Source organism: Oncorhynchus mykiss, chromosome 19, assembly GCF_057628025.1.
Source record: "Oncorhynchus mykiss isolate SJ-2025 chromosome 19, ASM5762802v1, whole genome shotgun sequence".
Classification (NCBI taxonomy): Eukaryota; Metazoa; Chordata; class Actinopteri; order Salmoniformes; family Salmonidae; genus Oncorhynchus; species Oncorhynchus mykiss.
The window spans coordinates 5,500,001-5,512,127 of NC_143040.1; the positions used below are offsets into that span (position 1 = coordinate 5,500,001).

The 12,127-nt window shown below is 44.6% G+C and overlaps 1 protein-coding gene across 6 annotated transcripts in view; it reads right to left on the reverse strand.

Moving 5' to 3' along the window:
- Positions 1-12,127, reverse strand: part of LOC110519864 (receptor-type tyrosine-protein phosphatase delta) — a 275,027-nt gene that overhangs the window by 158,766 nt on the left and 104,134 nt on the right. For all 6 annotated transcript variants that reach the window (XR_016488744.1, XM_090209954.1, XM_090209953.1 and 3 more), the window contains exon 4: positions 1,473-1,618. Coding sequence is in view for 5 of the 6 variants with exons in the window: in XM_090209954.1 (XP_090066080.1) it covers positions 1,473-1,618 (146 nt within the window). In the remaining variant the exon portion in view is untranslated. The remainder of the gene's footprint in view (positions 1-1,472; positions 1,619-12,127) is intronic.

Sequence of the window (12,127 nt, forward strand, 5' to 3'; positions counted from 1 at the left end):
ATGTTGACCAGGTCAGTTATAATAACATATAGATCATATTGACCAGGTCAGTTATAATAACATATAGATCATGTTGACCAGGTCAGTTATAATAACATATAGATCATGTTGACCAGGTCAGTTATAATAACATATAGATCATATTGACCAGGTCAGTTATAATAACATATAGATCATGTTGACCAGGTCAGTTATAATAACATATAGATCATGTTGACCAGGTCAGTTATAATAACATATAGATCATGTTGACCAGGTCAGTTATTAGGTGTGTTAGAGCAGCGTCTAGGTATGGAAGGAAGCCGTACCATAAAAAAAGGCCATTAAATTGAGTATTATTTTATTCTGTTTTTCCCCAATGTCTGATATGAACAATTTCACTACTATCGTAAATCCCAGGTCACTGACTTGTATTATTTACCTCAAATCAAAGACTCAAACATTGTTCGTGTTTGTTTTCAGAACAGTACATCTGCTACCTTAAATTTACATTGATTGAATGATGGACTGATTGATTGAGGGACTGATTGATGGACTGACTGATTGAGGGACTGATTGATGGACTGACTGATTGAGGGACTGATTGATGGACTGACTGATTGAGGGACTGATTGATGGACTGACTGATTGAGGGAATGATTGATGGACTGACTGACTGATTGAATGATGGACTGATTGATTGATGGACTGACTGATTGAGGGACTGATTGATGGACTGACTGACTGATTGATGGACTGATTGATGGACTGACTCACTGATTAATGGACTGACTGACTGATTGATTGATGGACTGACTGACTGATTAATGGACTGACTGACTGATTGATTGATGGACTGACTGACTGATTGATGGACTGACTGACTGATTGATGGACTGACTGACTGATGGACTGATTGACTGATTGATGGACTGATTGATGGACTGACTGACTGATTGATGGACTGACTGACTGATTGATTGACTGATTGATGATTGATGGACTGACTGACTGATTGATTGATGGACTGATTGATGATTGATGGACTGACTGACTGACTGATTGATTGATGGACTGACTGACTGATTGATTGATGGACTGACTGACTGATTAATGGACTGACTGACTGATTGATTGATGGACTGACTGACTGATTGATGGACTGACTGACTGATTGATGGACTGACTGACTGATGGACTGATTGACTGATTGATGGACTGATTGATGGACTGACTGACTGATTGATGGACTTATTGATGATTGACGGACTGATTGATGATTGATGGACTGACTGACTGATTGATGGACTGATTGATGATTGACTGACTGACTGGTTGATGGACTTATTGATGATTGATGGACTGATTGATGATTGACTGACTGACTGGTTGATGGACTTATTGATGATTGACGGACTGATTGATGATTGACTGACTGACTGGTTGATGGACTTATTGATGATTGACGGACTGATTGATGATTGATTGCATACCTCAAACCTCTGGTTCTGGACCTTCTTGCCCTTCTTGTTCCAGACTATGCTGGGCGGAGGGTCTCCAGTGGCCTGACAGACGAAGGAGGCGACCCCACCCTGCACCCCGGTCTGGTCCTCTGGGGTCCGTGTGAACTTTGGTGGCGCTGGAGAAGAAGGAAAAACACAACGACACAACAGGGTTAGAAGGAGATAAAAACAACAACATCCTCATCAACATCAACAACAACAACATCAACAACAACAACAGGGTTAGGTTAGAGACACAACAACATCAACATCGACAACATCAACAACATCCTCATCAACAACAACAACAGTGTTAGGGGATGTAGTGTGTGGTAAATGATCTGGGGTCAGGTGTATAAAGAGAGGAAGGGGAGGGAGAGAAGGAGAGAGAGAGATACTGCTGTACACAGAGCTGAGAGAAGGAGAGAGAGAGAGATACTGCTGTACACAGAGCTGAGAGAAGGAGAGAGAGAGATACTGTTGTACACAGAGCTGAGAGAAGGAGAGAGAGAGAGAGAGATAGTGCTGTACACAGAGCTGAGAGAAGGAGAGAGAGAGAGATACTGCTGTACACAGAGCTGAGAGAAGGAGAGAGAGAGAGAGAGATACTGCTGTACACAGAGCTGAGAGAAGGAGAGAGAGAGATACTGCTGTACACAGAGCTGAGAGAAGGAGAGAGAGAGAGATACTGCTGTACACAGAGCTGAGAGAAGGAGAGAGAGAGATACTGCTGTACACAGAGCTGAGAGAAGGAGAGAGAGATACTGCTGTACACAGAGCTGAGAGAAGGAGAGAGAGAGATACTGTTGTACACAGAGCTGAGAGAAGGAGAGAGAGAGATACTGCTGTACACAGAGCTGAGAGAAGGAGAGAGAGAGATACTGTTGTACACATAACTGAGAGAAGGAGAGAGAGAGATACTGCTGTACACAGAGCTGAGAGAAGGAGAGAGAGAGATACTGTTGTACACAGAGCTGAGAGAAGGAGAGAGAGAGATACTGCTGTACACAGAGCTGAGAGAAGGAGAGAGAGAGATACTGTTGTACACATAACTGAGAGAAGGAGAGAGAGAGATACTGCTGTACACAGAGCTGAGAGAAGGAGAGAGAGAGATACTGCTGTACACAGAGCTGAGAGAAGGAGAGAGAGAGATACTGCTGTACACAGAGCTGAGAGAAGGAGAGAGAGAGAGAGATACTGCTGTACACAGAGCTGAGAGAAGGAGAGAGAGAGATACTGCTGTACACAGAGATGAGAGAAGGAGAGAGAGAGAGATACTGCTGTACACAGAGTTGAGAGAAGGAGAGAGAGAGATACTGTTGTACACATAACTGAGAGAAGGAGAGAGAGAGATACTGCTGTACACAGAGCTGAGAGAAGGAGAGAGAGAGATACTGCTGTACACAGAGTTGAGAGAAGGAGAGAGATACTGCTGTACACAGAGTTGAGAGAAGGAGAGAGATACTGCTGTACACAGAGCTGAGAGAAGGAGAGAGATACTGCTGTACACAGAGCTGAGAGAAGGAGAGAGAGATAGATACTGCTGTACACAGTGTGTGGAGGGATGTGTATGTCTGTTGGGTGTGTCTGATTTGTGTGTGTGTGTGCCTTGTGTGTATGTGCTTTGGGTGTTTGTGTGCCTTGTGTGTATGTGCTTTGGGTGTTTGTGTGTGTGTGGTGTGTGTGTGTGTGTGTGTGTGTGTGTGTGTGTGTGTGTGTGTGTGTGTGTGTGTGTGTGTGTGTGTGTGTGTGTGTGTGTGTGTGTGTGTGTGTGTGTGTGTGTGTGTGTGTGTGTATGTGTGTGTGTGTGTGTGTGTGTGTGTGTGTGTAGTTCTGTCCCCATATCAGAAAAGGAGCTTAATATTAGTGTTTTTCTCGGTCATAAAGGATTTATAAAGACTCCTGACCACTAATACCAGGCCTTTATATCGCTGTTACCAATATCATAACCCCCCCATAACACACACACACACACACACACACACACACACACACACACACACACACACACACACACACACACACACACACACACACACACACACACACACACACACACACACACACACACACACACACACACACACACACACACACACACACGGTCCAACAGCACCGTGGATTGTGACATGACATGAAAGATTCCGGCGGTCGTGCGTCAGTCACGGAACAGGATCGTCAGCGAGAGCTCTGGTTAATGGCGTTCCCATTCCGACCCAGCAGAAAATCCCTACTTAAGGGCTTACAGACCGCCTGGCCGACAAAGAGAAAGAAATTGCTTTTTGCCGTATAAAAGAAGAGGGAGAAAGAGAGCGAGAGTGAGGGGAGAGAGACAGAGTTAGTGGACGGGGGAGAAGGGAAAGGAAAGAGAGTTAGTGGACAGGGAGAATGGAAAGGAGAGGGAGAGAGTTAGTGGACAGGGAGAGAGTTAGTGGACAGGGAGAAGGGAAAGGAGAGAGATAGAGTTAGTGGACAGGGAGAAGGGAAAGGAGAGGGAGAGAGTTAGTGGACAGGGAGAGAAGGAAAGGAGAGAGATAGAGTTAGTGGACAGGGAGAAGGGAAATGAGAGAGATAGAGTTAGTGGACAGGGAGAAGGGAAAGGAGAGGGAGAGAGTTAGTGGACAGGGAGAAGGGAAAGGAGAGAGATAGAGTTAGTGGACAGGGAGAAGGGAAAGGAGAGGGAGAGAGTTAGTGGACAGGGAGAAGGGAAAGGAGAGAGAGAGAGTTAGTGGACAGGGAGAAGGGAAAGGAGAGGGAGAGAGTTAGTGGACAGGGAGAAGGGAAAGGAGAGGGAGAGAGTTAGTGGACAGGGAGAGAGGGAAAGGAGAGAGAGAGTTAGTGGACAGGGAGAAGGGAAAGGAGAGGGAGAGAGTTAGTGGACAGGGAGAGAGGGAAAGGAGAGGGAGACAGTTTGTGGACAGGGAGAAGGGAAAGGAGAGAGAGAGTTAGTGCACAGGGAGAAGGGAAAGGAGAGAGAGAGGGAGAGTTAGTGGACAGGGAGAAGGGAAAGGAGAGAGAGAGAGAGTTAGTGGACAGGGAGAAGGGAAAGGAGAGAGAGAGAGTTAGTGGACGGGGAGAAGGGAAAGGAGAGGGAGAGAGTTAGTGGACAGGGAGAAGGGAATGGAGAGGGAGAGAGTTAGTGGACAGGGAGAAGGGAAAGGAGAAGGAGAGAGTTAGTGGACAGGGAGAAGGGAAAAGAGAGGGAGAGAGTTAGTGGGACAGGGAGAAGGGAAAGGAGAGAGAGAGAGTTAGTGGACAGGGAGAAGGGAAAGGAGAGAGAGAGAGTTAGTGGACAGGGAGAAGGGAAAGGAGAGGGAGAGAGTTAGTGGGACAGGGAGAGAGGGAAAGGAGAGAGAGAGTTTAGTGGACAGGGAGAAGGGAAAGGAGAGAGAGAGAGTTAGTGGACAGGGAGAAGGGAAAGGAGAGGGAGAGAGTTAGTGGGACAGGGAGAAGGGAAAGGAGAGGGAGAGAGTTAGTGGACAGGGAGAGAGGGAAAGGAGAGAGAGAGTTAGTGGACAGGGAGAAGGGAAAGGAGAGGGAGAGAGTTAGTGGACAGGGAGAGAGGGAAAGGAGAGAGAGAGTTAGTGGACAGGGAGAAGGGAAAGGAGAGGGAGAGAGTTAGTGGACAGGGAGAGAGGGAAAGGAGAGAGAGTTAGTGGACAGGGAGAAGGGAAAGGAGAGAGAGAGAGTTAGTGGGACAGGGAGAAGGGGAAGGAGAGGGAGAGAGTTAGTGGACAGGGGGAAGGGAAAGGAGAGAGGGAACTGACAAACCAACGGTAATACCAAATATGGACAATGCGTTCCGAGCTACCCCCTCACCTTTCTCGCCCACGAAACCTGAATGCAGTTCATCTCTGTGTGTGTCTCTCTCTCTCTGTGAGGAGCGGGGGAATCTCTGCTTTAATCTGTGTACTAATCTCTCAACCACAAAACAAATGAAAAGTGTAAAGCCAGGGTTCTGACGTAGGTCTCTCTCTCTTCCCCCCCCCTCTCTCTCACTCTCTCTCTCTCTCTATCCCCCAATTCTCTATCCATCCATTATGGCTCCCCATTAGTTCCTGCCAAGGCAGCAGCTACTCTTCCTGGGGTTTATTATGGATCCCCATTAGTTCCTGTCAAGGCAGCAGCTACTCTTCCTGTGGTTTATTATGGATCCCCATTAGTTCCTGTCAAGGCAGCAGCTACTCTTCCTGGGGTTTATTATGGATCCCCATTAGTTCCTGTCAAGGCAGCAGCTACTCTTCCTGGGGTTTATTATGGATCCCCATTAGTTCCTGTCAAGGCAGCAGCTACTCTTCCTGGGGTTTATTATGGATCCCCATTAGTTCCTGTCAAGGCAGCAGCTACTCTTCCTGGGGTTTATTATGGATCCCCATTAGTTCCTGCCAAGGTAGCAGCTACTCTTCCTGGGGTTTATTATGGATCCCCATTAGTTCCTGCCAAGGTAGCAGCTACTCTTCCTGGGGATTATTATGGCTCCCCATTAGTTCCTGTCAAGGCAGCAGCTACTCTTCCTGTGGTTTATTATGGATCCCCATTAGTTCCTGCCAAGGCAGCAGCTACTCTTCCTGGGGTTTATTATGGATCCCCATTAGTTCCTGCCAAGGCAGCAGCTACTCTTCCTGGGGTTTATTATGGATCCCCATTAGTTCCTGCCAAGGCAGCAGCTACTCTTCCTGGGGTTTATTATGGATCCCCATTAGTTCCTGCCAAGACAGCAGCTACTCTTCCTGGGGTTTATTATGGATCCCCATTAGTTCCTGCCAAGGCAGCAGCTACTCTACCTGGGGTTTATTATAGATCCCCATTAGTTCCTGTCAAGGCAGCAGCTACTCTTCCTGGGGTTTATTATGGATCCCCATTAGTTCCTGCCAAGGCAGCAGCTACTCTTCCTGGGGTTTATTATAGATCCCCATTAGTTCCTGTCAAGGCAGCAGCTACTCTTCCTGGGGTTTATTATAGATCCCCATTAGTTCCTGTCTATTATGACATCTTCGTCTTTTTGTTCAGTTTAGTCACATGATTTCTCAATTTGCAGTACGTTTGCCAATGTAGTGGACAGGGAGAAGGGAGACTTATTTGCCATTCCTCATCCCTCTCAACCATACCATTTGTTCAATTCCTCATCAATCCACTGGGATGTAACAGTTTTTACTGTCTTTTTCATAACGGGAGCTGCTTATTAGTAACTGGGATAAGACATTTCATAAATGTGTCTAAGTGGAACATCTGTTTGCTCCTCATTACACACCTCAGACCAACACATATTCTTTACATCAACAACACAGGAATCCCAAAAAAAACGTATTGGATGACCTCACTATATGACCTCACTACACTACATTAGGCCCCGCCTTTGGAGCTTTGGTTGTCCTAGATATGGCTGCTATATCGTGATCATTACATCCCATGCATCTGGATACGGCTTTCAAGCACATTTCTGCAGCATTAGTAAAGATGTGATCAATACATGTTGATGATTCCATTCCTGTTCTGTTTGTAACTGCGAGGTGGACTGATAACCTGAACCAGGTCGCAGGCATCTCTGTCTCCTCTTTCATTCATATATTCTCTGTCTCTCTCTTTCTCTTTCATTCATCTTATCCCTTAATCTCTATGTACCCCTCTTTTCTCCTCATCACTTGGGTTTCTCTCTCCCTCTAGACACATGCAATCTTCCTCCCCCTTCTCCGTCCCTGTGTACCCCTCTTCTCTCCCCATCACTTGGGATTCTCTCTCCCTCTAGACACATGCAATCTTCCTCCCCCGTCTCCGTCCCTGTGTACCCCTCTCTGTCCATTCCTTTCATTCTTCCCCTCCTCCTTTCATTCTTCCCCTCCTCCTTTCTCTCCACCTCTCATCTTCCCCTTCTCTCTCAGGGAGAGACTTAATGAGGGGAGCTCCCTCCCGTATGCGCCATACAATCTCTCTCTCTTCCTTCTCTCTCTACTTCTGAGAAGAGGAGCTTCCGTATGCTCCACACTTTCTCTTGTTCTCCCTCTCTGCATCTCATGTCTCTCTCTCTCTCTCTCTCTCTCTCTCTCTCTCTCTCTCTCTCTCTCTCTCTCTCTCTCACTCTCCCCCCAGGAGGAGAGGAAAGGGCAGAGAGATAGAGAGTGAGAGAGAGCTTAGGTTCTGTAACTCCTAACCCTAGAAGATAACAGCAGAGAACAGACAGAACAAAATGAGATGAGAGGTCCTTAGTGTTAGAACAGACAGGTCCTTAGGGAAAGAGCCTTCAGACAGTATCTCTACAAGTCATTTATCACTGGGCTTTACTAGTGGGAAAGAGCCTTCAGACAGTATCTCTACAAGTCATTTAACACAGGGCTTTACTAGTGGGAAAGAGCCTTCAGACAGTATCTCTACAAGTCATTTATCACAGGGCTTTACTAGTGGGAAAGAGCCTTCAGACAGTATCTCTACAAGTCATTTATCACTGGGCTTTACTTGTGGGAAAGAGCCTTCAGACAGTATCTCTACAAGTCATTTAACACTGGGCTTTACTAGTGGGAAAGAGCCTTCAGACAGTATCTCTACAAGTCATTTATCACTGGGCTTTACTAGTGGGAAAGAGCCTTCAGACAGTATCTCTACAAGTCATTTATCACTGGGCTTTACTAGTGGGAAAGAGCCTTCAGACAGTATCTCTACAAGTCATTTAATCATTTATCACTGGGCTTTACTAGGTGGAATGAGCCTTCAGACAGTATCTCTACAAGTCATTTATCACAGGGCTTTACTAGTGGGAAAGAGCCTTCAGACAGTATCTCTACAAGTCATTTATCACAGGGCTTTACTAGTGGGAAAGAGCCTTCAGACAGTATCTCTACAAGTCATTTATCACTGGGCTTTACTAGTGGGAAAGAGCCTTCAGACAGTATCTCTACACGGCATTTATCACAGGGCTTTCCTAGTGGGAAAGAGCCTTCAGACAGTATCTCTACAAGTCATTTAATCATTTATCACTGGGCTTTACTAGGTGGAATGAGCCTTCAGACAGTATCTCTACAAGTCATTTATCACAGGGCTTTACTAGTGGGAAAGAGCCTTCAGACAGTATCTCTACAAGTAATTTATCACTGGGCTTTACTAGTGGGAAAGAGCCTTCAGACAGTATCTCTACAAGTCATTTATCACTGGGCTTTACTAGTGAGAAAGAGCCTTCAGACAGTATCTCTACAAGTAATTTATCACTGGGCTTTACTAGTGGGAAAGAGCCTTCAGACAGTATCTCTACAAGTAATTTATCACTGGGCTTTACTAGTGGGAAAGAGCCTTCAGACAGTATCTCTACAAGTCATTTATCACAGGGCTTTACTAGTGAGAAAGAGCCTTCAGACAGTATCTCTACAAGTCATTTATCACTGGGCTTTACTAGTGGGAAAGAGCCTTCAGACAGTATCTCTACAAGTCATTTATCACAGGGCTTTACTAGTGGGAAAGAGCCTTCAGACAGTATCTCTACAAGTCATTTATCACTGGGCTTTACTAGTGGGAAAGAGCCTTCAGACAGTATCTCTACAAGTCATTTATCACAGGGCTTTACTAGTGGGAAAGAGCCTTCAGACAGTATCTCTACAAGTAATTTATCACTGGGCTTTACTAGTGGGAAAGAGCCTTCAGACAGTATCTCTACAAGTCATTTATCACAGGGCTTTACTAGTGAGAAAGAGCCTTCAGACAGTATCTCTACAAGTCATTTAACACAGGGCTTTACTAGTGGGAAAGAGCCTTCAGACAGTATCTCTACAAGTCATTTATCACAGGGCTTTACTAGTGGGAAAGAGCCTTCAGACAGTATCTCTACAAGTCATTTATCACTGGGCTTTACTTGTGGGAAAGAGCCTTCAGACAGTATCTCTACAAGTCATTTAACACTGGGCTTTACTAGTGGGAAAGAGCCTTCAGACAGTATCTCTACAAGTCATTTATCACTGGGCTTTACTAGTGGGAAAGAGCCTTCAGACAGCATCTCTACAAGTCATTTATCACTGGGCTTTACTAGTGGGAAAGAGCCTTCAGACAGTATCTCTACAAGTCATTTAATCATTTATCACTGGGCTTTACTAGGTGGAATGAGCCTTCAGACAGTATCTCTACAAGTCATTTATCACAGGGCTTTACTAGTGGGAAAGAGCCTTCAGACAGTATCTCTACAAGTCATTTATCACAGGGCTTTACTAGTGGGAAAGAGCCTTCAGACAGTATCTCTACAAGTCATTTATCACTGGGCTTTACTAGTGGGAAAGAGCCTTCAGACAGTATCTCTACACGGCATTTATCACAGGGCTTTCCTAGTGGGAAAGAGCCTTCAGACAGTATCTCTACAAGTCATTTAATCATTTATCACTGGGCTTTACTAGGTGGAATGAGCCTTCAGACAGTATCTCTACAAGTCATTTATCACAGGGCTTTACTAGTGGGAAAGAGCCTTCAGACAGTATCTCTACAAGTAATTTATCACTGGGCTTTACTAGTGGGAAAGAGCCTTCAGACAGTATCTCTACAAGTCATTTATCACTGGGCTTTACTAGTGAGAAAGAGCCTTCAGACAGTATCTCTACAAGTAATTTATCACTGGGCTTTACTAGTGGGAAAGAGCCTTCAGACAGTATCTCTACAAGTAATTTATCACTGGGCTTTACTAGTGGGAAAGAGCCTTCAGACAGTATCTCTACAAGTCATTTATCACAGGGCTTTACTAGTGAGAAAGAGCCTTCAGACAGTATCTCTACAAGTCATTTATCACAGGGCTTTACTAGTGAGAAAGAGCCTTCAGACAGTATCTCTACAAGTCATTTATCACTGGGCTTTACTTGTGGGAAAGAGCCTTCAGACAGTATCTCTACAAGTCATTTAATAATTTATCACAGGGCTTTACTAGTGGGAAAGAGCCTTCAGACAGTATCTCTACAAGTCATTTATCACTGGGCTTTACTAGTGGGAAAGAGCCTTCAGACAGTATCTCTACAAGTCATTTAATCATTTATCACAGGGCTTTACTAGTGGGAAAGAGCCATCAGACAGTATCTCTACACGGCATTTATCACAGGGCTTTCCTAGTGGGAAAGAGCCTTCAGACAGTATCTCTACAAGTCATTTATCACAGGGCTTTACTAGTGGGAAAGAGCCTTCAGACAGTATCTCTACAAGTCATTTATCACAGGGCTTTACTAGTGGGAAAGAGCCTTCAGACAGTATCTCTACATGTCATTTGAGATTTCAAGAAGTATATACAGTACATTCGGTTGGTTCCAAACGTCTTCCATTTCAGAATGATGGAGGCCACTGTGTTCTTTGGGACCTTCAATGCTGCAGAAATGTTTTGGTACCCTTCCCTAGATCTGGGCCTCGACACAATCCTGTCTCTGAGCTCTACGGATAATTCTGTAATGGGATGTATATTGTAGTATACTGTATATAGTGGATGTATATTGTAGTATACTGCATATAGTGGGATGTATATTGTAGTATACTGTATATTGTGGGATGTATATTGTAGTATACTGTATATAGTGGGTTGTATATTGTAGTATACTGTATATAGTGGGTTGTATATTGTAGTATACTGTATATAGTGGTATGTATATTGTAGTATACTGTATATAGTGGGATGTATATTGTAGTATACTGTATATAGTGGATGTATATTGTAGTATACTGTATATAGTGGATGTATATTGTGGTATACTGTATATAGTGGAATGTATATTGGAGTATACTGCATTATACTGTATATATATTGTAGTATACTGTATATAGTGGGATGTATATTGTAGAATAATGCAGTATACTGTATATAGTGGAATCTACATAACAGATGGTAGGGAATACAGTTTGTCCAGAGGTCAGGTAGAAACAGGCAGATGTTAGACAGACAGACAGACAGACAGACAGACAGACAGACAGACAGACAGACAGACAGACAGACAGACAGACAGACAGACAGACAGACAGACAGACAGACAGACAGACAGACACACACACACACACACACACACACACACACACACACACACACACACACACACACACAGCTAGGCTATTTATGGTCGGTCAGGTTACAGTATCTCCCCTACATACTGAGAGAGAAAACATTACTATTGAACCTCCCCTCTGGATCAATAACAGGTGAGAGAGAGAGAGAGAGACAGAGACACAGAGAGAGAGAGAGAGAGAGAGAGAGAGAAACACACACGGAAACATTGAGAAACGAGGCCAATCCCAGTGTTTGGCTCAGTCCAGTACTACTGATCTACTATGGGCTCACGCCTTGCTTCAGACAGACAACACATAACTTAAACCACATCAGCCTCAAACAAGGCCAACTAGGACCAAAATGAACACCTAATGAGATTCCTAATGATATTGGATACACCCCAAACTATGGTTGAGATGAGATCCCATCAACAGCTTCGCTACTTGAACAGCCGTTATGTAGTCTACATAGTGTCGTACTCTATGTATCTCTATGGTGTCATTTGACCAGGTATATCCCCCCTTGTAAAATAAAGGATAAATATTCATGTCAATAAACTGTTTTTTATTCGTAGACAACAGATCTGTTTCTGCTTCCAGCACAATTACTTCCATCCATTTCCCATCCATTGTCTTGAAAGCTGATTTACCCAGGGACACACAGC